This window comes from Bos indicus x Bos taurus, chromosome 3 (genome assembly GCF_003369695.1).
Source record: "Bos indicus x Bos taurus breed Angus x Brahman F1 hybrid chromosome 3, Bos_hybrid_MaternalHap_v2.0, whole genome shotgun sequence".
NCBI classification, from domain to species: domain Eukaryota; kingdom Metazoa; phylum Chordata; class Mammalia; order Artiodactyla; family Bovidae; genus Bos; species Bos indicus x Bos taurus.
The window spans coordinates 54,439,766-54,467,208 of record NC_040078.1 but is presented as its reverse complement, the minus strand read 5'-3'; the positions used below and the strand labels follow the sequence as shown (position 1 = coordinate 54,467,208).

Below are 27,443 nucleotides of genomic sequence, written 5' to 3'. Positions count from 1 at the left end.
CTGGCATGCTGCAATTCATGGAGTCGCAAAGAGTTGGACATGACTGAGTGACTGAACTGAACTGATGTAGAGAATCATGTCATCTGCAAACAGTGAGACTTTTACTTCTTCTTTCCCAATCTGGATTCCTTTTATTTCTTTTTCTGCTCTGATTGCTGTGGCCAAAACTTCCAGAACTATGTGGAATAGTAGTGGTGAGAATGGGCACCCTTGTCTTGTTCCTGACTTTAAGCGAATTGCTTTCAATTTTTCTCCATTGAAGATAATGTTTGCTGAGAGTTTGTCATATATGGCTCTTGATCCCACTTCCTACTGATCTTTCTACCACCTTGCCCCTTCAAGTTGATACCTGGAATCAACTTCAAGGCATTCTCCAGGTACTCATCTTCAGTGATGGGATTCCCATCTAACTCCAGCTCCAGCATGCAATCCCGCACATTCCAGATTAAGTCTGAAAAGAAACTCTCAAATTCAGTTGAGTCTGCTACTTTGTCAGAGCTGGGAGGTGATTTGGTTCTGATCAGTTCTGTTAATTCAGTCACATATCTGGGATCTTAACTTAGGAATAAATGGCACTCTCCAACACAATTTCCAGATCTCACCCCAAAAACCAGCTTTACGAATATTCCCTTTTGCCCCATTTTACTATCTCATCTGCCAACAGAATGGAGTCATGGAAAAGAAGAAACATTGTCAGTTGCTATTCTTATGAAGTCAATGAAATCTACTCGTTCAGTTCTGGAAGGATACTGCAGCTGTTCCAGGGCCTGGTGGTTGATGGTGTTCATCCTGTTGAACAAAGCTGCTGCTCAGGAGCATGGCCAGGGCAAAGATGCATGAGTCATTCTTGGAGTTCCCCTAGAAACTACGTTACAGCATGAGGATGCTACTCCTTATGCTCTCATTCAGTTGTTCATTTACTATAACAGCTGTACTGTAACTCAATAGTGAAACAAACAGCAAATTTTCCAGATAATGCTAAATGCAAACCTTTCTGGTGAAGATATTGACCCCTCTAAGCACTTGAGTATGATTAGCTGCCAACAGAAATGAATGATACCCTATATGTACTTAAAATATTTAGTACAGTGCCTGGAACATAGAAGTTGTGGGACAGTGAGTGGGTGTTGGTTGCCTTTCCAACGTTTTCTTAATATATCATGGTGTATATTAAGAACACAAGTGATATTCAGTTAAATTAATCAACTACTAACTGTGCATCTAACTAACAGGAGACACTTATTTGCTTGCTTGGATATAAAATTTCATATTATACTCCTTGCCTTAGAAAGAGGGCATTGAAGAGGTGCAGGTATACCTGGAAACATAATCTTATTGGAGACGTTTACATACATCCAAGATGATAAGCTGCCAAGCATGGAATCAAGTGTTATAAATGGCAAAGGTAAGTAAGTAAATGTTAGTTGCTTAGTCGTGTTTGACTCTATGTGACCCCATGGACTGTAGCCTGTGAGGCTTCTCTGTCCATGGAATTCTCCAGGCAAGAATATTGGAGTGGGTAGCCATTCTCTTCTCCAGGGAATCTTCTGGACCCAGGGATTGAACCTGGGTCTCCTGCATTGCAGGCAGATTCTTTACTGTCTGAGATACCAGGAAAACCCATATGCCCAAACCAGAAAAAATACTCTGTGCATTCAGAGCAGTAGTGCTTATGTCTGACTGTAATATGATGGTATTAAGAAATAAATAGCTGGAATTTAAAGAATTGACAGAAGATGGATTTGTGGAGTTATAGAAATCACGCAGGTGGAAGGACCCACAGAAGCCAGTCATAATTGCCAGAAAGTGTGCTCAGGTAAAGGTATTACACGATTATTTTATTTGACTGAAGTAGTGATTATCTACGTGGTAGTAGATGATGAGGCCGAAGACAAAATTCAGGGCAAGGTAGGAGTGACTTCAGAATAGAATGTGTGTGTATACAAACACACACACACACACACACACACACACACACACACACGGTATCAGGGCTTCCCTCGTAACTCAGTCTGTAAAGAATCTGCCTGCAATGCAGGAGACCCAGTTTCTTTTCCTGGGTCAGGAAGATTCCCTGGAGAACGACATGGCACCCTACTCCAGTATTCTTGCCTGGAGAATCCCATGGACAGAGGAGCCTGGAAGGCTACAGTCCATGGGGTTGCAAGAGTTGGACACGACTTAGTGGCTAAATCATCATATATATTACCAAGATACTTTATACCAATATGAGCAGCAAGTAGTTCTGCTATCAGTGTGCAGTTCAGTATGCTTTGGTTCTTTGAAAAATGCAGTTAGATAAAAAGAAGAGGATCATGAAAATTACGGTCTATTACGAATCAGTAGACCAACTTGGGTTGACACTAATGTGATTATTGAATACATTAAATCTGGATTTTTAAATTTAGAATTTATGTACCAACTTTTATAAATTCTGAATTTATGTACCAGCTTTTATCTACAATGATGAAGGCCAAAGATTCAATGCTATTGTTTCTTATATAGATGCAGATCACTATAAATAAGTAGAAAAGTTTGATTACAACTAACATTGTAAAGACAAAGTTTCTAAAATTATCCCATTTACAAAGTTCTTGGTTAAAGTAGCTCATGCTTCTAGATAAGTCAGTGACGAATTCATCTTCAGAACCTAAAATGTTCCTGAGATAGCTGAAACTTTTCTGGAGATTTGAAAAATACATTATTCAGAGAAATCCTATGTTAATGGTTCTTACCTACACCAACATCAACTCAACTCCACACACTTCAACGACTAGATCCCATTGATTGAATGGGTTATAGCTTTCATAATGAAGTTTTCAGGAACCTGAACAACTGGGATAGATTCTCACATTCTTTTCCTCTTGGTTCCCTGTACTGATAACACTGAATATTTTTCTCCCCAACTCAGCTCTGGGTCTTTAACTCACTGAGATATCTGTTACACTTCATCCCGAGGATTCAGATGCCCAATAAGTATTTATTAACTTGTATGGACTTCCCTGATAGCTCAGTTGCTAAAGAATCCACCTGCAATGCAAGAGACCCCGGTTTGATTTCTGGGTCAGAAAGATACTCTGGAGAAGGGATAGGCTACCCACTCCAGTATTCTTGGGCTTCCCATGTGGATCAGCTGGTAAAGAATCTGCCTGAAATGCCGGAGACCTGGGTTGGATCTCTGGGTTGGGAAGATCCAGATTCCCTGGAGGAGGGAAAGGCTACCCACTTCAGTATTCTGGCCTGGAGAATTCCATGGACAGTACAGCCCAGGCATAATTAGTAAGCGTGGTGGGTTCCACGCTTCAGATGGAGACTCAGCTGGAAGTTAAGGGGAAGAATGACATGGGGAGACCAAGCATTGGTGAACAAGGCCCGTAGCTTTATTTTTAACAGGGGCTTTTATACCCTAAGTTACACATAGAGGATAATAGGGGATGCAAAGTCAGCAGTTTTTGATCCTTATCAAATACCAGGGTTTCTTTCCTGCAAATTTATCGTATACAAATAGTGTAGGTGATTTACATCATCTTCTGGCCAGAAGGCCTATTAACATTTTATGACTCTTGACAAAGACTTATCAACAAAGACTTATTTTCTCTAAGAGTAATTATTTTAAGGTTTGGCGCCATCTTCCGAAGATAAAATTGCATTCCTATAGGGCGGATGTGTAATGGGTTTACAACAAAGGAAAGAATTTATTACCTTAAGGGTCTAAAGTTACTAACACCAAAGCCACTACTTATTTTTTCTACATACCAACTGTATTAATTAATACACATTCAAGGATACAATTCAGGGGATGTGGAAACTTGGCAACAAGCATTGGCTCATCAATGAAATCCTTTACTAGTTTATTCTGACAGTTTCTAACTCTCTGAGAGGTTCTAAGCTATTTGAATATCTTAAGCTTCCTGTGCCTCTCGAGGCTGGAAGACTGTAAACAATCATATGCATAGCTGTAGGAGTCCGGGTAAACTTGTCAGGTGAGTTAGAGAGCCATCTGAGGGGTTTGGATTTAAACACTCCTAATTGCCCAGGAACTTTATTAATTGGAGCTGTAAGTTAACTCTTTGACAGAGAGAGCGAGATGGTGGTGGGGGACAGCCCCCAGTAAAGTCAGAGGTGAGAGCACAAAGCAATAAAGTAGGCAGACTCTGGTTTTTGGGGGGTAGATGCTCGAGAATATTCGGGGGGACTCCTGAGGCTCGATCCCGCCTTTGCGTATGCCGAGCGTCCTTCCTCATGACCTTTGTCACGAGTGGAATGCCTCACCGGCTCCAGGCACTGAGGTATATATTTTATCAAAGAATTAATTCAAGGAAAGAGAATTTGGCCTCATCATTCATAATAGGATTTGCAGTTTATAGGAACATGTCCTAAAAATTGAATTGAGGTGGGAAATTGAAATGTAAGTGGAGTCTCAAGAGTAAAGAAGATTCCCTGCCTTACCGTCTCCACATTGCCCAGACCCTCAGTGTCCAGAAGGACCAGGGTGTGGTTCTCCTCGGAGGGATGGTGCACACACAACATCCAGATGCCTCTGGTTTCCCACCTCACTGTGGAGCCCAGAGGGAAACGTGCACAGAAAGACTAGAATGCAACACACAGTAAGAGCAATAGACCAGACTGCCCATGGGTTGCTTTGGGTGAACTTGTGTGCAGATGAATGCCTGCCTGGGAGGAAGATACTTCCATTTTAACAAGGACAGAAAATTCAACCTCTATACATATTCAGAACCTTCTCAAGCAACACTTTGTTTCCCCTATTCACCTCCTACCATTAATGGCTCTAACTGTGTCACATTCTAGAAATAATGCAAACTGTATTAAACTTTCTATATTTATCTGACACGGAACATCCCCCATATCCTTCATCCTTTCTGATGGATATTTACCAGTGAGAAGTACCAGCAGGAGACTAGAAGTCAGGCTCCTATTCCCCTTGCTTCCACCCTCATCAACCACGGTGCCCCAGTGTCTCTTTCCTCTGCCTTGGTCACATCTTTCATTTAGCACCATCCATTTTCTCTGATCTTTGATAATTCTGGAATTCACACATTGCTTGCCTTTTCACTCTACACGAGTTATAAAAGCTACCTGGTCATTGTTCCTGCCACCTTCTGACTGCTCCATATCCTTCATTCAATCCCTCTGCCTGTGCCCTTGAACTTGTCCCCCCCACCCCCGCCTTTAAATGTCTTCAGTTACCCTTTAAGTGGATTATCTGTGTACTTCCAACACCTGGACTATACATCAGCTTTTGTCAGATATTTTTCCTCCCCTTCCTCTCTGTATTTTCCTCATTTCTCTTCTTCTCTTCAAAAAAGGATGAATTCTTTGTTCATTGACTGAGGTGGGCATGTAACAGCAGGAAATTCAACAAGACCTGTGAGAATCGCTTGCCCTTCTTTCTAAAGGTTTAAACCCACAGTGGAGAGGAGGTGAGGTATATGTTGAAGAAGCTGCAGGCAATGCATCTTATCCATACTCCAAGATTTTGACTGTCTGCCATAGGCAATGCTCCCTTCAACTGAGAATAGAAATGGATATGATCAAATACCTAGGGGAGCATGGTTCAGCATGCTCAGGCCAATCAGCTGCCATGTCCTGTGTGTTCTGTTTAGTATGGGTATAACATCTGAGATGATCTGTACCCCTCTACATCTTGATGGCATTGACTTCTTGCTGATTAATACAGAGCAACCTGAGCTCCCAGTTTCACCAAGGAGAAAAGACAAAGTGTTACTAGAGTTCACCACTGTCAGGTATTTGAGATAAAGAGCAGATAAAGAAGTCATCACAAGGAGACAGAGAGAGCAGTGACCTGGTCCTGATTGTCCACCTAACCCTAAATGGGCACAAGTTTAGTGTTTGGTTTTTGTTCTTCCTGTGATATGACTGGGGTTCAGTTCAGTTCAGTTCAGTCGCTCGGTCGTGTCCAACTCTTTGCGACCCTATCGACTGTAGCAGGCCAGGCCTTCCTGTCCAACCTGAACTCCCGTAGTTTACTCAAACTCATGTTCATTGAGTCGGTGATGCCATCCTCATCTCATCCCCTTCTTCTCCTGCCTTCAATCTTTCCCAGCATCGGGGTCTTTTCAAATGAGTCCATTCTTCGCATCAGGTGGCCAAATTACTGGAGTTTCAGCTTCAGCATCAGTCCTTCCAATGAATATTCAGGACTGATTTCCTTTAGAATGGACTGGTTGGATCTCCTTGCAGTCCAAGGGACTCTCAAGAGTCTTCTCCAACACCACAGTTCAAAAGCATCAGTCTTTCTGCACTCAGCTTTCTTTATAGTCCAACTCTCACATCCATACATGACTACTGGAAAAACCATAGCTTTGACTAGACAGACCTTTGTTGTCAAAGTAATATCTCTGCTTTTTAAAATGCTGTCTAGGTTGGTCATAACTTTTCTCCCAAGCAGTAAGCGCCTTTCATTTTCATGGCTGCAGTCACCATCTGTAGTGATTTCAGAGCCCCCAAAAATCAAGTCTGTCACTGTTTCCACTGTTTCCCCATCTATTTGTCATGAAGTGATGGAACTAGATACCATGATCTTAGTTCTCTGAATGTTGAGTTTTAAGCCAACTTTTTCACTCTTCTCTTTCACTTTCATCAAGGGACTCTTTAGTTCTTTGCTTTCTGCCATAAGGGTGGTGTCATCTGCATATATGAGGTTATTGATATTTCTCCCAGCAATCTTGATTCCAGCTTGTGCTTCATCTAGCCCAGTGTTTCTCATGATGTACTCTATATATAAGTTAAATAAGTAGGGCGACAATATACAGCCTTGATGTACTCCTTTCCCAATCTGGAACCAGTCTGTTGTTCCATATCTAGTTCTAACTGTTGCTTCCTGACCTGCATACAGATTTCTCAAGAGGCAGGACAGGTGGTCTGGTATTTCCATCTCTTTTACAATTTTCCAGTTTGTTGTGATCCACACAGTCAAAGGCTTTGGCATAGTCAATAAAGCAGAAATAGATGTTTTTCTGGCACCCTGTTGCTTTTTCAATAATCCAATGAATGTTGGCAATTTGATCTCTGGTTCCTCTGCCTTTTCTAAATCCAACTTGAACATCTGAAAGTTCACGTTTCACGTATTGTTGAAGCATGGCTTGGAGAATTTTGAGCACTACTTTACTAGTGTGTGAGATGAGTGCAATTGAGCGGTAGTTTACAGCATTCTTTGGCATTGCCTTTCTTTGGGATTTGGATGAAAACTGACCTTTTCCAGTCCTGTGGACACTGCTGAGTTTTCCAAATTTGATGGCATATTGAGTGCAGCACTTTCACAGCATCATCTTTCAGGATTTGGAATAGCTCAACTGGAATTCCATCACCTCCACTAGCTTTGTTCATAGTGATTCTTCCTAAGGCCCACTTGATTTAGCATTCCAGGACGTCTGGCTCTAGGTGAGTGACCACAACATCATGGTTATTTTTTGTATAGTTCTTTTGTGTATTCTTGCCACCTCTTCTTAATATCTTCTGCTTCTGTTAGGTCCATACCATTTCTGTCCTTTATCAAGCCCATCTTTGCATGAAATGTTCCCTTGGTAACTCTAATTTTCTTGAAGAGATCTCTAGTCTTTCCCATTCTGTTGTTTTCCTCTATTTCTTTGCACTGATCACTGAGGAAGGCTTTCTTATCTCTCCTTAGTATTCTTTGGAACTCTCTATTCAGATGCCTGTATCTTTCCTTTTCTCCTTTGCTTTTCACTTCTCATCTTTTCACAGCTATTTGTAAGGCCTCCTCAGAGAGCCATTTTGCTCTTTTGCATTTCTTTTCCATGCGGATGGTCTTGATCCCTGTCTCCTGTATAATGTCATGAACCTCCACCCATAGTTCATCAGGCACTCTGTCTATCAGATCTAGTCCCTTAAATCTATTTCTCACTTCCACTGTATAATCATAAGGGATTTGATTTAGGTCACACCTGAAAGGTCTAGTGGTTTTCCCTACTTTCTTCAATTTAAGTCTGAATTTGGCAATAAGGAGTTCATGATCGGAGCCACAGACAGCTCCCGTTCCTGTTTTTGCTGACTGTATAGAGCTTCTCCATCTTTGGCTGCAAAGAATATAATCCATCTGATTTCGGTTTTGACCATCTGGTGATGTCCATGTGTAGAGTCTTCTCTTGTGTTGTTGGAAGAGGGTGTTTGCTATGACCAGTGCATACTCTTGGCAAAACTCTATTAGCCTTTGCCCTGCTTAATTCTGTATTCCAGGGCCAAATTTGCCTGTTACTCCAGGTGTTTCTTGACTTCCTCTTTTGCATTCCAGTCCCCTGTAATGAAAAGAACATCTTTTTTTGGGTATTAGTTCTAAAAGGCCTTGTAGGTCTTCATAGAACCGTTCAACTTCAGCTTCTTCAGCATTACTGATTGGGGCATAGGCTTGGATTACATGATATTGAATGGTTTGCCTTGGAAACAAACAGAGATCATTCTGTCGTTTTTGAGATTGCATCCAAGTACTGCATTTCGGACTCTTTTGGTGACCATGATGGCTACTCCATTTCTTCTAAAGCATTCTTGCCTACAATAGTAGATATAATGGTCATCTGAGTTAAATTCACCCATTCCAGTCCATTTTAGTTTGCTGATTCCTATAATGTTGACATTCACTCTTGCCATCTCTTGTTTGACCACTTCCAATTTGCCTTGATTCATGGACCTAACATTCCAGGTTCCTATACAATATTGCTCTTTACAGCATTGGACCTAGCTTCTATCACCAGTAACATCCACAACTGGGTATTGTTTTTGCTTTGGTTCCATCCCTTCATTCTTTCTGGGGTTATTTCTCCACTGATCTCCAGTAGTATATTGGGCACCTACCGCCCTGTGGAGTTCCTCTTTCACTATTCTATCATTTTGCCTTTTCATACTGTTGATGGGGTTCTCAAGGCAAGAATACTGAAGTGGTTTGCCATTCCCTTCTCCAATGGACCACATTCTGTCAGACCTCTCCAGGGCATGGCTTGGTTTCATTGAGTTAGACAAGGCTGTAGTCCATGTGATTAGATTGACTAGTTTTCTGTGATTATGGTTTCAATGTGTCTGCCCTCTGATGCCCTCTTCCAACACCTACCTTCTTACTTGGGTTTCTCTTACCTTGGGCATAGGGTATCTCTTCACGGCAGTTCCAGCAAAGCGCAGCCGCTTCTCCTTACCTTGGATGAGGGGTATCTCCTTACCTCCGCCCCTCCTGACCTTGAATGTGGAATAACTCCTCTCGGCCCCCCTGTGCCCACACAGCCACCACTCCTTGGATGCTTCTCAAACCTTTAATCCCTTCTAAACTGACCTACTAATTAACTAAGCTTGACAAAGGAAAGTGTTCTCCCTTGATTGGTGGTCAAGAGTTCTTATAAAAGGAAAACAGATATTAAATGTTTTGTGTGGTGCCAATGGAAGATTGCAAAGCAAAAATGAGAGAAGAGAAAAGCAGAATAAAGAGAGTGGGAGAGACTTACAGGCACAGCAATAGAGCAAGAGTCCTTGGAGAGACAGTGATATAATCCTATGGATCTTCAGAACTGGACTGAGGTTCTAGCCCCTAATTGTGATGAGCCACTAAGCCACAGAGGAAGACGTTAGGAAAGAAATGGTGAGTGGCTTTCTTAGACAGAAATGCTGAAGGAGATATAAGCAGATTGTCCTAAAAATCAGTAAGAAGAAGAGAAGTATCCTGCTAGGAAAATATCAACTTATTGAATTAGCAAATGCAAATAGTAAATAAATATATGATAAGGTACTCAAATTTATTTGCAATGAAGCAAATAACATGCAACTATACAAACACTAGATGAGCAAAAAAGATTAGTGCTTTTCCCTAATTTTTGTGAAGCTATGGAGAATTCTCAGCTTATGCTAATAAGCACATAGAATGAATATAAGCTTAAAACATTGTATTATATCATCTAGAGGGGTTTAAAACATATGTATTCCTAGACCCAGCAAGCCCATTCCTGGGCATATGCCACAAGGGTAGGTAGTGTACATGTACACAAAGATATAGATATAAGAATGTTCATAATTCATGGCAGCACTGTTCATAAAAGATAAAAACTACAAATAACACCAATTTTCATCAACAAGTGGATAAACTGTGCTGTCCATAATCTGTAGCATATTGAAAAGGAATAAAAATAATTTACAGCTACATTTGTCAAACTGGATGAGCCCTATAAACTTCTGTAGAATATGAAGCTAGATACCAATGAATATCACAATGTAATGCCCTATACTAAGTTTAAGCCCCTTTTTATAATTCTATACAAAGATTGAAAAACTATGTCTAAATAGGAATGGTGGAAAAGTGCACCATGAAAATCAAAACACTAATGAGTTCTAACAAGAGTGTGAGACAGTGTGATTTGGGGTTTTATATGTTGGTGATGTTTTATTTCTTGAAATAGGCAGTGATTAAACAGCTAATCACTTTACATACATCAGCTTTATTATGTCTATGTATATACATATATGGGCCTCCCCAGTGGTTCAGTGGTAAAAAATCTGCATGCAGTGCATGAATTACAGGAGACTCGAATTCAGTCCCTATGTTAGGAAGATCCCCTGGAGGAGGAAATGGCAACCCATTCCAGTATTCTTGCCAGAAATATCACATGGACAGAGGAACCTGGCAGTCTACAGTCCAAAGCATCACAAACAGTCAGACACATCTGCTCCACTGAGCATGAGCAAGAGAACATATACACTTGTATACGTATGTGTTCTAATTCTACATACAAGAAAACACTAGAGATAGATTAGGGGCATGATTTATCAAAGTTAAAAAAAAGGATGGCTGTCCCATTGAGATATAAGATGCAGGAATTTTGCTATCTGTTCTTCCTTCCATTCCTCTTTAAAAAGTGCATTTAAAATACTTTATATCATTTATTTATATAGTTTTCATTGAATCATTGATTCACAATGTTGTGTTTGTGTCAGGTGTACAGGAAGTGATTCGGGGAGAGAGAGGGAGAGAATGTGCATAACAATATCTAATATATAGACAAATAATTGTTTTTAAGATTCTTTTCCATTATATGTTATTTCTTTCTAAAAAGAGGAAGCAGGGCATGTTAAACAACATTTGTGTGACCTGGAAATGACCCTGTGGTTTAGGGCAAAAGTGATGAAGGAAAAACAAAGGCAGTAATCATTCAAGATGAGCCCCAGAGGAGATTGTAGCAGATGGGGTCAAGATTAAAGAGGTAGATGTTTTGATGAGATTAGGAACTCTAGATTACTGCACAGAGAGTGAACATTGTGGAGAGATGGCTTTGGAGTTATAAATTTGGTGGTGAGAATTAGAAGTTTTCTTCAGTGTGGGGGTTAGACTCTTCCTTAACATGACCCTAGAGGAGGTGGATCAGCAGCCTGCATTATCACTGCTTCCAAGCAAATGTCCTGAACAACACTCACTGTGGTTCTGTCCTGCCAGGCGGTTCATCAGGTAGGACTTTGTGGTCCGATAGAGCCCTGCAATGGCCACTACCACCGCAGGCTGAGATATCTGCTCAAGAATCTTCAGTGCTCTGGGATTTACTGACAACGGACATTTCTGGTTTTCCACCAGACAGAAGGGGTCCATTACAATGGATCCAGATGCCACTGGAAGCTGTAACCCAGAGGAACAACTCAGTAAAACACAAGATCCGGAAGTCATCTCTCATGGTGCACATCAGCCTTCTGCTTGTAGAAACTGTACATCAATTCTCTATTGTTTATATGTTTCTGAAAGGTAAGTATTCAGCCTAGTGTGCTAAGGCCTGTACAGGTAAATTATACACATTACCTCATGGATCCTTAATGAACCCTAAAGCAACCTGTCCATGGGAGGCATGCAGTGAATAGAATGAGAACACAAAGCACTGATGATGGAGCCTTGAGAACACAAGCATTTGAGGGATATTAGGGGCAGATGGGACATGAAGGGGATGAGGAGTTACCAGACACCATCTCTGGAGTTCCCGAACGATTTGGTCACTCAGTAATTGCACAAATATTTATTGAGAACCTACCTTGTGCTGGAGACTGTCCTAGGCACTCAGAAGCAAACAGTGAACAAAATGGAGACAAATCTCTGCCTTGTGAAGCTCTCTTCTAGTGGAAGAGACAGATAATATAGGATGTGAAAAAACTAAATACACATATGTTTATTAGATAATGATAAATGCTAAGAAAGAAGTGAGCAGGGAATGGTGTTTAGTATATTGGGGGTTGAATTTACATAGTGTTTAATCTGGGAAGAACTTGTGGACGTAGCAAAAATGAATGTGAGCAGTATTCTCAGTGAGAACAGATGCAGGGAACCGGTGGGAGCAGGAACAGGCTGGAGGAGAAGTGACTGTGAGAGAAAGAAATTGAGATAAAGATAGCCATTCTCTTTCAAACATAACAGGACCAGAGCAGTGTAAAGTACCTAACAAAGTTATACATGTAAAAATTATTTTATCATCTGAAATTATAAGACATTTAAAAAAATTATTTGAACTGAGAGGGAAGAGAGGCAAGCAACGTGTATTCTAAGGTCTACCTAGATATGTCAGAGTCTCCCATCTGGGCCAAGCTCTCCTATGAATTTTTTCATCAACGTGATTGGGTGTTTCATGATCTCAAAAGACAGACAGCAGTCAGAGACCTTTAATCATAATTTTGTTTTCTGAAAGACAATACTAAAGATAAGACCACCACATGTTATCATACTTAAGTAACTGTGTGATGACTGGGAAGATTAATTTCTGTGGACTTCAGGTTTCTCTTCTGTAAAATGGTGACACAAAGGGTAAACTCCATCTGTCATCAAGGTCATTCAGTTGAGTTCAGTTCAGTTGCTCAGTCGTGTCCGACTCTCTGCAACCCCATGAACTGCAGCACGCCAGGCCTCCCTGTCCATCACTAACTCCCGGAGTTCACTCAGACTCACGTCCATTGAGTCAGTGATGCCATCCAGCCATCTCATCCTCTGTCGTCCTGAAAGGTTGTTGTTGAATCACGCAAATACACCGGGATTCTTGGCCCCCGGAGGAGAAGAATTCAATCCGGGGCCAGAGACGAGGCTTGATCACTCAGAGCTTTTGTGTAATAAAGTTTTATTAAAGTATAAAGGAGATAGAGAAAGCTTCTGACATAGGCATCAGAAGGGGGCAGAAGAGTACCCCCCTGCTAGTCTTCAGCTGGATGTTATATAGTCACTAGCAGTCTGTTAATGAAAGAAAGGAATGTCTTAAAATTCAGAATGGCACCAGGCCCCTCACCCATAAGATGCATTTTGGGATAATCTTGGCACCAAATGGTTTATCCTGGGCCATAAAATGATTAACTTGAATCTTGAAGAAGGGCAGACCACCATACAAATGGTTTCATTTACATAGATTAGGGGAACAATATCTGAGTATAACATACTGGTTTGTCAAGTAGGTTCTGGGCCAAGAGGCGGAACCGACTTGGAGACAGAGTTTGGGGTAAAGGCATAGTACATTAGCATAGCTTAAGACAAACATTTCCATAAGAAAAAGGCATTGGTTATCTCTAGGCTCGAGAATAGCTAACTTCAGGCGAAACCAGGTGTCCTTATGGCAACACAGTATTTTAAGAGAAACCTCCCTTTAAATTTGTATAGAGAAGGAGAAAATATTGCTAGTTTGTTTCCTCCTGCCGCTTAAGAGAGAGAAAAATGTCTGATACTTGCAGGCTATTTCCTCCATTTGGAGACCCCTGGCCTTCCTGCCTGTTACCCTCTCATTTTCATCGACTCCAGTCCCCAGGTCCTGGTCTACAAAGACTGTGAAAAGTTTGTCCTTTCTTCCTCCTTGAGAATTCCAGACCCCTCTCTCCTTGGGGACCCCTAGATTTCCTATCAACCTGCTTAGGAAATGACTCTCTCAGTCCCCTTTTCCTCCTGCCCCCAATCCCTCTCAACATCAGAGTCTTTTCCAATGAGCCAACTCTTCGCATGAGGTGGCCAAAGTACTGGAGTTTCACCTTTAGCATCATTCCTTCCAAAGAAATCCCAGGGCTGATCTCCTTCAGAATGGACTGGTTGGATCTCCTTGCAGTCCAAGGGACTCTCAAGAGTCTTCTCCAACACCACAGTCAAAAGCATCAATTCTTCGGCACTCAGCCTTCTTCACAGTCCAACTCTCACATCCATACATGATCACTGGAAAAGCCATAGCCTTGACTAGACGAACCTTTGTTGGCAAAGTAATGTCTCTGCTTTTGAATATGCTATCTAGGTTGTTCATAACTTTCATTCCAAGGAGTAAGCGTCTTTTAATTTCATGGCTGCAGTCACCATCTGCAGTGATTTTGGAGCCCAGAAAAATAAAGTTTGACACTGTTTCCCCATCTATTCCCCATGAAGTGATGGGAGTGGATGCCATGATCTTTGTTTTCTGAATGTTGAGCTTTAAGCCAACTTTTTCACTCTCCTCTTTCACTTTCATCAAGAGGCTTTTTAGTTCCTCTTCACTTTCTGCCATAAGGGTGGTGTCATCTGCATATCTCAGGTTATTGATCTTTCTCCAAGCAATCTTGATTCCAGCTTGTGTTTCTTCCAGTCCAGCATTTCTCATGATGTACTCCACATATAAGTTAAATAAGCAGGGTGACAATATACAGCCTTGACATACTCCTTTTCCTATGTGAACCAGTCTGTTGTTCCATGTCCAGTTCTAACTATTGCTTCCTGACCTGCATACAGATTTCTCAAGAGACAGGTCAGGTGGTCTGGCATTCCCATCTCTTTCAGAATTTTCCACAGTTTACTGTGATCCACACAGTCAAAGGCTTTGGCATAGTCAATAAAACAGAAATAGATATTTTTCTGGAACTCTCTTGCTTTTTCCATGATCCAGCAGATGTTGGCAATTTGATCTCTGGTTCCTCTGCCTTTTCTAAAACCAGCTTGAACATCAGGAAGTTCACAGTTCATGTATTGCTGAAGCCTGGCTTGGAGAATTTTGAGCATTACTTTACTAGCATGTGAGATGAGTGCAATTGTGCGGTAGTTTGAGCATTCTTTGGTATTGCCTTTCTTTGGGATTGGAATGAAAACTGACCTTTTCCAGTCCTGTGGCCACTGCTGAGTTTTCCAAATTTGCTGGCATATTGAGTGCAGCACTTTCACAGCATCATCTTTCAGGATTTGAAATAGCTCAACTGGAATTCCATCACTTCCACTAGCTTTGTTCGTAGTGATGCTTTCTAAGGCCCACTTGACTTCACATTCCAGGATGTCTGGCTCTAGGTGAGTGATCACACCACCGTGATTATCTGGGTTGTGAAGATCTTTTTTGTACAGTTCTTCTGTGTATTCTTGCCACCTCTTCTTAATATCTTTTGCTTCTGTTAGGCAAACCACTTCAGTATTCTTGCTTTGAGAACCCCATGAACAGTATGAAAAGGCAAAATGATAGAATACTGAAAGAGGAACTCTCCAGGTCAGCAGGTGCCCAATATGCTACTGGAGATCAGTGGAGAAATAACTCCAGAAAGAATGAAGGGATAGAGCCAAAGCAAAAGCAATACCCAGCTGTGGATATAACTGGTGATAGAAGAAAGGTCCAATGCTGTAAAGAGCAATATTGTATAGGAACCTGGAATGTCAGGTCCATGAATCAAGGCAAATTGGAAGTGGTCAAACAAGAGATGGCAAGAGTGAATGTCGACATTCTAGGAATCAGCAAACTAAAATGGACTGGAATGGGTGAATATAACTCAGATGACCATTATATCTACTATTATATCTATTACTGCAGGCAGGAATCCCTCAGAAGAAATGGAGTAGCCATCATGGTCAACAAAAGAATCTGAAATGCAGTACTTGGATGCAATCTCAAAAACGACAGAATGATCTCTGTTTGTCTCCAAGGCAAACCATTCAATATCACAGTAATCCAAGTCTATGCCCCAACCAGTAACGCTGAAGAAGCTGAAGTTGAATGGTTTTATGAAGACCTACAAGACGTTTTAGAACTAACACCCCAAAAAGATGTCCTTTTCATTATAGGGGACTGGAATGCAAAAGTAGAAGTCAAGAAACACTTGGAGTAACAGGTAAATTTGGCCTTGGAATACGAAATGAAGCAGGGCAAAGTCTAATAGAGTTTTGTCAAGAAAATGCACTGGTCATTAAGGTCATTAGACAGGTTAAATATCTCATGATGCTCCAGTTCAGTTCAGTCACTCAGTCATGTCCGACTCTTTGTGACCCCATGAAATAGCACGCCAGGCCTCCCTGTCCATCACCAACTCCTGGAGTTTACTCAAACTCATGTCCATCAAGTCGGTGATGCCATCTAGCCATCTCATCCTCTGTCATCCCCTTCTCCTCCTGCCCCCAATCCCTCCCAGAACCAGAGTCTTTTCCAGTGAGTCAACTCTTCACATGAGGTGGCCAAAGTGCTAGAGTTTCAGCTTTAGCATGAGTCCTTCCAATGAACACCCAGAACTGATGTTTACAATACTTTTTTTTTTAAGCTGTTAACAATGTTGTGATAGTGTTAGGTGGACAGCAAAGGGACTCCGCCATACATATACATGTATCCATTCTCCCCCAAACTCCCCTCCCGTCCAGGCTGCCGCATAACACTGAGCACAGTTCTGTGTGCTGTACAGTAGGTCCTTGTTGGTTATCCATTTTAAATACAGCAGGGTGTATACGTCCATCCCAAACTCCCTAACCATCTCTCCCTCATATCCTTCCCTGCTGGCATCCTTAAGTTCATTCTCTATACGATACTCTTAAAACTATGCTGGTGCATAGCGAATTCTAGATAAATATTCCTTTACAAGTGAGTGTCTCTGAAGACAGGGAGGGTCATTTCTGAATGAAAGTGGAGGCTTTAGCCTGAAACAGTAACATTTCCCTCTCTAATTACAAGCAAGTGGGAGGACACAGCCCAAGAGGAAGATGAGCAGGCTGGGGAGATCCAGTGGGAACAGCTGAGAGGCAGGACGGTGATGGGGGGAGAGTCAGGCTGGAGGAGCTCAGAGCTGCCCAGCGAAGTCCAAGTACAGATTTTGGAGTTGGGCTGCTAGAGTTCAAACCTGAGGGCTCATGTCACTTATTTTCTTTTGAGACCCTGAAAATGAACTTAACTCCGTAAGCCACCATTTTCTTATCAATGTTGTAGGAAAAATGATAATTCCTACCTGATTCATTACTGCACAGTTGATAACATATGGACTCTCTGAAATTTTTAAAACTTTTTTTCATTAACGTACAGTTTCAACAGCGAACAAGTTAGACAATGTGTTATAATGTATCATAATGTATCAGTGCTTTATGTAAGCTGCAAATTGCCAAGAATTGTAAGTTATCTAAAAATCCTTTTGTCAGAAAAAGCATGAATTTTTTTAAACATAATGCCTCTCTAAAATTTACCTTTTTTTTTTTTTTTTAAATCTATAGTGGGTTGGGAGCAGAGTTGGGAGAATAAAATGATCTTTTACTTCTGTGTTATGTGAGAATTAATAAAGGGATGCTACTCATATCGAGTCAGCTGGCCAGAAAGAAGAGCTCTCATGTAATATGTTTGGAGGTCATTACAGACCCCAAGGGGAAAATCTTCAACAAGGGAGTCATCAGTGACATTCTCCAACAGGAAAAGATGTACATTGCGTCTCCTAGAAGAATTGACTCCCCAACAACTCAGCCAATGAGGACGAGTTATCACCATGAGTTCTTATTTTTTACCAATGGACTTGTTTTGAAAATAATCTTTCCCAACTCCTTCCTTTTCTCCATTAAATAATATTATTCTTTGTTAGATTTGCCCATGGCTTTTCTATAGCTTGCTATTCTGGAATTAGACTTCCTTTGCTATTCCTGAATAAACTCACTTTTACTTGAAAAATAACTGCTTAATTTTAAGGTGAGCAGCTATAAACAAGAGGAATTGTAGATTCCCTTTCTGATATTAAATACTGATAAAGCTTTGTATAGGAGCTCTAGAGTTTACAATGTTTTTTTTTTTTTTTTTCATTCAAAGTACACTGAGGTACCTAAACCAGAAACTTCAAAACTACCCAAGTAGAATGAAATAGTGTTATTAGATGGTAGAAGATGTCCAGTGTTTTTCAAAGATTATTGTTCAGGAGAGTTATCTAAAGTAATAGTTAAAAGTACAGCAATTGTATTTTCAGCTAATACCACAAGTTATTCTGAGGCAGTAACTGAATGGGCCAGGTATTAAAAATGGTGCATGATAAACCAACACAATTAGACCTTAACATATTATTTATAGTTGATTAGTGAGAAGGAAATTGAATAATTCTGTACAATAGAGTTGTGTAGTATTTGAGATGCTAAATACTTTAAAAAACTTTTTATTTTATATTGGGGTACAGCTGATTAACAATGTTGTGATAGTTTCAGGCAGACAGCAAAGGAACTCTGTCATACATATACATGTATCCATTCTCCCACAAACTTCTCTCCAATCTAGGCTGCCTCATAACACTGAGGAGAGTTCCATGTGCCATACAGTAGGACCTCATTGGTTAGCCATTTTCAATATTGCAGTGAGTACATGTTGATCCCCAAATTCTTAGCTATCTCTTCCTCCCATTCTTCCCTCATGGAATATTAATATTTTTAATACAAAAATAATCCTGTCTGTGTTTTAAGATTTAAATAGTCTTTATGTTAAGAGCCTTCTTTTCTGTCTCTTTTTTTCCGGTGCCCAGCAAGGACTAGTCAGGATGCAGTCAGAGTTGGGGAGATAGGGACAGGGGGAAGCGACCTTAGCCAGTGCCTCTCTGAAGAGGTAGGCGTTGGGTCATGCAGTCCTAGGAAGGACTTCAGCCCCCTTTTCTCAGAAGAGTTAGGATGCACACCTCTGTATTCCGTGGTGGGCTCCTTTCTGCACTCCTGGATGGATGCTGGAGGAGGAGCATCCATCCAGGACACGGTTGCATAGGCTGTTGCCTCCCAGCTGCCTCAGGTCCAAACTGAGAGGCTGAGTGGCAGGAGAAAAGCTCCCTGCAGGCTGCTCATCCTTTGCTCCTTCCATGACCTCTTGCCTCCCTTCCCGAAGTGTGGGCTCTGTGCTGGGGGATTTATTGCTCTTTCTAGTCAACCAAAAAGTGTTCACAAGTAAATTTTAGGAGTGTACTTGCTTTGTGTGTATTCTGCAGCCAGGGAACGATTTCTCAGCTTTCTTTGCTTATTTCTGGAGCCCCTCCTGTGTTTGGTTCTGGGGAAAATGCTTCTCTTTAGAAACAGAAAACGGAGCAGGATGTTACATCCATCCTGTAATGGACTGGGTTGATAAAAAGAGAGGAAATCAGGTCTAAGCCACATTACCTCTTTTGGAGAGGTTAGTTAGATTGTCTTTCTTTCTTCGTTTCTGTTTTCTGCTCTGAGGCATGGACACCAGATGAGGTGCGAAGAGTGGCATCCCTTCCTCCACACTCAGGTTTACAATCCCACCCTCAGTCGTCCTCCCCAGTTGGCTTTTGGGGGTCTTTTGTGTTTTCATACAGAATGAAAACCTTTTTGTTCTAGGTCTGTGAAAAATTCTACTGGTATTTTCATAGGGATAGCACTAATCTGTAGATTATCTTGGTTATCATGGCCCTTTTTTACAATACTGATTCTTCCAATCCACAAACATGGTATATCTTTCCATTTGTTGGTGTCATCTCTCATTTCCTTGATCAATGTCTTATAGTTTTCAGAGTACATATCTTTTGCCTCCTTAGGTAAGATTACTCTTATGCTGTTTACTGTTTTTGATGGAATGGTAAATGGGATTGTTTCCTTCTCTTCCTGATGGCCTGTATTCAGTGTATTGAGTGCAATAGCTCTCTGTTTACTAATTTTGCATCTCCTTCCCAATTTTAAGATGTTTTAATTCTATTTCTGGGAAAAATGCCATTGGTAACTTGATAGGGATTGTATTGGGTCTGTGTATTGCCTTGAGAAGCATAATCATTTGACCAATATTAATTCTTACAACACTTAACATGCTATATCTTTTCATCTATTTGTCTTGGTGCCAAGATGAAGATGTCCAGGAGACCTCACACTGATTAATATTCTTTGAGACCTGAAATTCTCTGTTAGTCCCGTGGATTGGACTCAGCACTCATACCACAAGAGCCCAAGCCCAACTCTTAGCTTGAGAGTCAAGCCTCTGCAAGCCAGGCTGAATGAAAACAAACAAAAAGCAAAAGACAGCAACAGTAAAGAAAAGAATAATAACAAAGAATAGCAATAAATAAAAGCAATAAATAAATAGCAATAAATAAAAAAAATAGCAATAAATATGGAACAGCAGTATTCAAAGTAAAGAATCCACAATAGTTTAAAAAAAAAAAAATGTGAAAGTGAGTGAAAGTCTCTCAGTCATGTCCGACTCTTTGTGACCCCAAGGACTGTAGCCTGCCAGACTCCTCTGTCCATGGCATTTTCCAGGCAAGAATACTGGAGTTGGAAGCTGTTCCCTTCTCCAGGGAATCTTCCCAACCCAGGGATTAAACCCAGGTCTCCTGCATTGCAGGTGGATTCTTTACATCTGAGCCACCAGGGAAGCCCAAGAAACCTGGAGTGGGTAGCCTATATCTTCTTCAGGAGACCTTCCCAAACCAGGGATCAAACTGGGGCTCTTGCATTGCAGGCAGCTTCTTTACCAGCTGAGCTACTAGGGAAGCCCACAATGGCAAAATAAATATAAGTCAGAAAGAAAAACACCAATACAATATTATACTAGCATATATATATGGAATTCAGAAAGATGGTAACGATGACCCTATATGCAAGACAGCAAAAGAGACACAGATGTATAGAACAGTCTTTTGGACTCTGTAGGAGAGGGCGAGGGTGGGATGATTTGAGGGAATAGCATTGAAACATGTATATTATCATATGTGAAATAGATGTCCAGTCCAGGTTCGATGCATGAGACAGGGTGCTCAGGGCTGGTGCACTGAGATGACCCTGAGGGATGGGATGGGGAGGGAGGTGGCAGGGAGGGTCAGGATGGGGAACACATGTACACCCATGGCTGATTCATGTCAATATATGGCAAAAACCACTACAATATTGTAATTAGCCTCCAATTAAAATAAATAAAAATTTTTTAAAAGACAAAAAGAGTAAAAAATAAGATAAAAAACTAAAACAATATTAATAATATTATAATTTTTTTAAAGTAAAAAATAAAATAATTCCCTGGTGCATCCTCTCTCAGGGTCCTTGCCCCCATGGTGAGCTACAACATATATCTCTGCCTCCCAGGCAGGCCGCCAAGGCCTCTAGGCAGCTCTCTGGACCTGTTGTGTCATCCGACCTCTGTGTGTGCTCTTCTCACCAGCGTTTACTCCTGGAGCTGCTTCTGCTCACATGTGCCTATGCAGGCTGTCAGGGATGCAGGTTTCCACAGGTACCCCATAAGGGCCGGTGCAGCTGGAAGAAGCCTTGGAAGGTGGTGATGCTCAGCCTTGGTCGAGTGGGGGCACAGGAGGTGCAGCTCAGGCCTGGGGAACCCCTGCAGCCAGGAAAGACCCTGATGGTTGGATGTGGTCCAGGGCCAGGGGCCTATCTGGCTGGAAGAGGCCTTGGGAAGAGTGCTATTCTAGCTTTCATTTGATTTCTATTAGCATGAAATCTCTTTTTCCATCTGCTCACTTTCAAACTGTATGTGTCTATAGATCTGAAGTGAGCCTCTTGTAGGCAGCATATACACAGGTCTTGTTTTTGTTTCCATTCAGCCACTCTATGTCTTTTGGTTGGAGCATTTTGGATATGTACACTCAAGATAATGATCAATATGTATGTTCTTATGGCCAGTTGGTGAATTGTTTTGGAAATGTTTTTGTAGGTCTTCTTTTCCTCTTTCTTCATCTTTTGCTCTCTTCTTTTATGATTTGATGACTAACTACAATGTTGTGTTTAGATTCCTTGAGTTATTTGTGTACATCTATTACAGATTTTTGATTTGCAGTTACCGGGAAGTTCCTTTTTTTAATTAAAGACTATGTTGCCAACAAAGGTTCGTCTAGTCAAGGCTATGGTTATTCCTGTGGTCGTGTATGGATGTAAGAGTTGGACTGTGAAGAAGGCTGAGCACCGAAGAATTGATGCTTTTGAACTGTGATGTTGGAGAAGACTCTTGAGAGTCCCTTGGACTGCAAGGAGATCCAACCAGTCCATTCTGAAGGAGATGAGCCCTGGGATTTCTTTGGAAGGAATGATGCTAAAGGTGAAACTCCAGTACTTTGGCCACCTCATGCGAAGAGTTGACTCATTGGAAAAGACTCTGATGCTGGGAGGGATTGGGGGCAGGAGGAGAAGGGGACGACAGAGGATGAGATGGCTGGATGGCATCACTGACTCGAGGGACGGGACTCTGGGTGAACTCCGAGAGTTGGTGATGGACAGGGAGGCCTGGCGTGCTGCGATTCATGGGGTCGCAAAGAGTTGGACAGGACTGAGCGACTGATCTGATCTGATCTGATCTGATGTTGCTGCTAAGTCGCTTCAGTCATGTCTGACTCTGTGCAACCCCACCAGGCTCCCCGTCCCTGGGATTTTCCAGGCAAGAACACTGGAATGGGTTGCCATTTCCTTCTCCAATGCTTCAAAGTGAAAAGTGAAAGTGAAGTCGCTCAGTCATGTCTGACTCTTAGCGACCCCATGGACTGCAGCCTACCAGGCTCCTCTGTCCATCGGATTTTCCAGGCAAGAGTACTGGAGTGGGTTGCCATTGCCTTCTCCAATGAAAGGCTATGTATGTATATATTTTTTTCAAGTTATTAATATGTCATTTTCAAATACATTTTCAAAACCCTGCATTTGTATTCTCCTTCCTTCAAGATTACAATTTTTGATAGCCTATTTTGCATCTCTTTATTTTGTGTATCCTTTAATTGCTCCTTGTGGTTAGAGACCATTTTACTGCTTTTGTCCTGTAATCTCCATATTAGATTTGTGTGTGGCTTATTTCCTGCCTTTACTGTTGAGCCTTTCATTTCATAATTTTCTTGTTTTACTTATGGCCATTTTTGCCTAGAAGTTCTTTTATCATTTGTTGTTATTATTGTTTGGTGGTATTGAACTCTTTTAGCTTTTGCTTATCTGTAACACCTTTGAACTCTCCATCAAGTCTTAATGATTGCCCTGTTGCACATAGCAGGCTTAGTTTTGTTTTTTCCTTTTTATCACTTTAAATATATGGTGTCTATATATTTCATCTAGTCTGCAGTTTCTGCTGAAAAAATAGTTGATAGCTTATGGAAGTTCTTTTGCATATTATTTGCTTATATTCCCTTGTTTCTTTTAGTATTGCCTCTTTGTCTTTATTTTTTTTAATTTTTGCCCATCTTTTATTTTATTTTAAATTTTTATTGAAGTATAGTTGATTTACAATGCTATGTTAGTTTAAGGTGTATAGCAAAATGAATCAGTTATACATATACATATATCCACTTTTTTTTCTTTAAAGGTTCTTATCCCATATAGGCCATTACAGAGTACTGAGTAGAGTTTCCTGTGCTATACAGTAGGTCCTGTGTAGTTATCTATTTTATATATAGCAGTATGTATATGTCAATCACAATCTTCCAATTTATCTCTCCCCTCCTATCCCTTGGTAACCATAAGTTTGTTTTCTAGATCTGTGACTCTACTTCTGTTTTGTAGATAAGTTCATTTGTACTCTTTTTGTAGATTCCATATATAAGAGATATCATATGATATTTGTCTTCTTGTGTCTGAATTCACTTAGTAATGACAATCTTCAGATCCATCCATGTTGCTGCAAATGGTATTATTTTGATCTTTTTATGGTTGAGTAATATTCCACTGTATATACGTACCACATTTTCTGTATCTGTGCCTCTGTTGAGGGACATTTAGGTTGCTTCCATGTCCTGGCTATAGCAAATAGTGCTGCAATGAAAATTGGGGTGCATGTGTCTTTTTGAATTATGGTTTTCTCTGGGTATACGCCTAGGAGTGCAACTGTTGGTCATGTAGTAGTTCTCTTTTTAGTTTTTTAAGGACCATCCATACTGTTCTCCATAGTGGCTATGCTGCGCTGTGCTTAGTTGTGTCTGACTCTTTTGTGACCCCATAGACTAGCCCACCAGGATCCTCTGTCCATGGAATTTTCCAGGCATGAATACAGAAGTGGGTTGCCATTTCTTTTTCCAGGGGATCTACCCTAGCCAGGGATTGAACCCTAGTCTTTTTTGTCTCCTGCACTGGCAGGTGGATTCTTTATCCCTGAGCCACCCGGGAAGCCCCATAGTGGCTGTACCAATTTATATTAATTTTATTTCATTTTATTTTTTAATTAATTTATTTTAATTGGAGGCTAATTACTTTACAATATTGTAGTGTTTTTTTTGCCATACATTGACATGAATCAGCCATGGGTATACATGAATTCCCCATCCTGAACCCCCCCCCATCTCCCTCCCCATCCCATCCCTCAGGGTCATCCCAGTGAACTGGCCTTGAGCACCCTGTCTCATGCATCGAACCTGGACTGGACATCTATTTCACATATGATAATACACATGTTTCAATGCTATTCTCTCAAATCATCCCACCCTCGCCTTCTCCCACAGAGTCCAAAAGTCTGTCTTTTACATCTGTGTCACTTTTGCAGTCTCGCATATAAGGTCATAGTTACCATCTTTCTGAATTTCATATATATGCATTAATATGCCTGGAAAATCCCATGGACGGAGGAGCCTGGTAGGCTGCAGTCCATGGGATCGCAAAGAGTAGGACGCGACTGAGTGACTTCACTTTTACTTTTCACTTTCATGCACTGGAGAAGGAAATGGCAACCCATTCTAGTGTTCTTTCCTGGAGAATCCCAGGGACGGGGGAGCCTGGTGGGCTACCGTCTATGGGGTCGCACAGAGTCGGACATGACTGAAGTGACTTAGCAGCAGCAGCATACTGTATTGATGTTTTCTTTCTGACTTACTTCACTCTGTATAATAGGCTCCAGGTTCATCTGCTTCATTAGAACTGATTCAAATGCATTCTTTTTAATAGCTGAGTAATAGTTCATTGTGTATATATACCACAGCTTTCTTATCCATTAATCTGCTGATGGACATCTAGGCTGCTTCCATGTCCTAGCTATTGTAAACAATGCTGCAATGAACTTGGGGTACATGTGTCTCTTTCAATTCTGGTTTCCTTGGTGTATATGCCCAGCAGTGGGATTCCTGGGTCATATGGAAGTTCTATTTCCAGTTTTTTACGGAATCTCCACACTGTTCTCCATAGTGGCTGTACTAGTTTGCATTCCCACCAACAGTGCAAGAGGGTTCCTTTTTGTTCACACCATCTCCAGCATTTATTGCTTATAGACTTTTGGATAGCAGCCATTCTGACTGGCATGAGATGGTACCTTATTGTGGTTTTGATTTGCATTTCTCTGATAATGAGTGATGTTGAGCATATTTTAATGTGTTAGTTAGCCATCTGTATGTCTTCTTTGGAGAAATGTCTGTTAGTTCTTTGGCTCATTTTTTGGTTGGGTCATTTATTTTCCTGGAATTGAGCTTCATGAGCTACTTATATATTTTTGAGATTAATTCTTTGTCAGTTGCTTCATTTGCTATTATTTTCTCCCATTCTGAAGGCTCTTTTTACCTTGCTTATAGCTTACTTCATTGTGCAAAAGCTTTTAAGTTTAATTAGGTCCCATTTGTTTATTTTTGCTTTTATTTCCATTACTCTGGGAGGTGGGTCATAGAGGATCTTGCTGCGATTTATCTCAGAGAGTGTTTTGCCTATGTTTTCCTCTAGTTTTATAGTTTCTGATTGTCTTTTTTTTTTTTTTTTCCAAAGACATTTATTCAGCGTCATGATCAGACTATTACATTTAGCAATCAACAGCATGGGTGCAAGAAAAAAAAAAAAATCTACATTAAAACCCTTTGTTGGAATGCTTTACACTTTCCACAGAACAGAAACTAAAATAACCTGTTACATAATTAGTCACAAGTACAGTCCTCAAGTTTTTTGCCCATACACATGAGTATTGTCTAAAACATGTCTTCTTTGTAGCAGCTAGGCCCTGCCACCACTGTGCTTGGCTGAGTTCACAAATCTGTGGTAACCTGTAGCTTCCCTGTCACTTCTCTGGCTCTCCTCTCCTGCTAAGCTTTGTTTCCTGGCAGTAATTAAAACCTTCTGCCACTGCCATAGCTACTGCTGCTGCTGGAGCCACCATAGCCACCTTGGTTTCATGGTTTGGCAAAGTATTGGCCTCCATCACCATAGGGGCCAGAACTTCTGCCTCCAAAGTTTCCTCCTTTCATGGGTCCAAAATTTGAGGATTGATTGTTGTAATTGCCAAAATCATTGTAGCTTCCGCCACCTCCAAAATTGCTTCCGTCATTACCAAATCCATTATATCCATCCCCACTGCCACCATATCCGCCACCACCACGGCTGCCAGCAAAGCTACCTCGACCACTGAAGTTTCCTCCACGACCAAAGTTGTCATTCCCACCAAAACCACCTCCACGACCGCCACCAAAGTTTCCAGAACCACTTCGACCTCTCTGGCTGGATGAAGCACTAGCCATCTCTTGCTTAGACAGGGCTTTTCTCACTTCACAGTTGTGGCCATTCCCAGTGTGGTATTTCTGAATGACAATCTTGTCTACGGAGTCATGGTCATCAAAGGTTACAAAAGCAAAGCCTCTCTTTTTGCCACTGCCTCGGTCAGTCATGATCTCAATTACTTCAATTTTCCCATACTGTTCAAAATAATCTCTCAGGTGATGTTCTTCAGTGTCTTCTTTAATGCCACCAACAAAAATCTTTTTCACAGTTAAGTGGGCACCAGGTCTTTGAGAATCTTCTCTTGAGACGGCCCTCTTTGGTTCCACAACTCTTCCGTCCACCTTCTGTGGCCTTGCATTCATGGCCGCATCCACCTCCTCCACCGTGGCGTATGTGACAAACCCAAAGCCTCTGGAGCGCTTGGTGTTTGGATCCATTACCACACAGTCTGTGAGCATTCCCCATTGCTCAAAATGGCTCCTCAGACTCTCATCAGTTGTTTCAAAGCTCAATCCTCCGATGAAGAGCTTCCGCAGCTGTTCCAGCTCTTTGGGAGACTCTGATTTAGACATGACGGCAGTGGAGGTGGGGAAGACTTCAACGATGCTTTCTCGGCGGCGTCCACGGGCAGAAAGTTGGTTGTCTTTTTAATTATAATGTATCTTGGTGTTTTGCTCTGGATTCATGTTATGTGAAACACTCTCCACTTCCTAGACTCTAGTGTCTGTTTCCTTTTCCAGGTTAGGGAGGTTTTCAGCTATGATGTCTTCAGTTATATTCTCACCCCACTCCCTCTCTCTCTTCTCCTCTAGGACCCCTATACTACACTGAAAATATGTGTCAGCTTAATGGTATAGGGTCTCTTAAATTG

At 41.3% G+C, this 27,443-nt stretch overlaps 1 protein-coding gene and 1 pseudogene across 1 annotated transcript; both read right to left on the bottom strand.

Annotated features, from left to right (window-relative positions):
* The window catches only part of LOC113890324, a 39,934-nt pseudogene extending 22,744 nt beyond the window's left edge, over positions 1-17,190 (bottom strand).
* An 8,668-nt stretch (positions 17,191-25,858) lies between these two features.
* On the bottom strand, positions 25,859-27,159 carry LOC113889649 (heterogeneous nuclear ribonucleoprotein A1-like). The gene has a single exon (XM_027536636.1). It carries the CDS (start codon positions 27,142-27,144, stop codon positions 26,248-26,250), a length of 897 nt encoding a protein of 298 aa, XP_027392437.1. The 5' UTR covers positions 27,145-27,159; the 3' UTR covers positions 25,859-26,247.
* Between the last annotated feature and the right edge of the window lie 284 nt (positions 27,160-27,443).

What these genes read in the sequence shown, in the direction of transcription:
- LOC113889649 (XM_027536636.1), bottom strand. Translation starts at nt 27,144, where the DNA reads ATGTCTAAATCAGAGTCTCCCAAAGAGCTGGAACAGCTGCGGAAGCTC.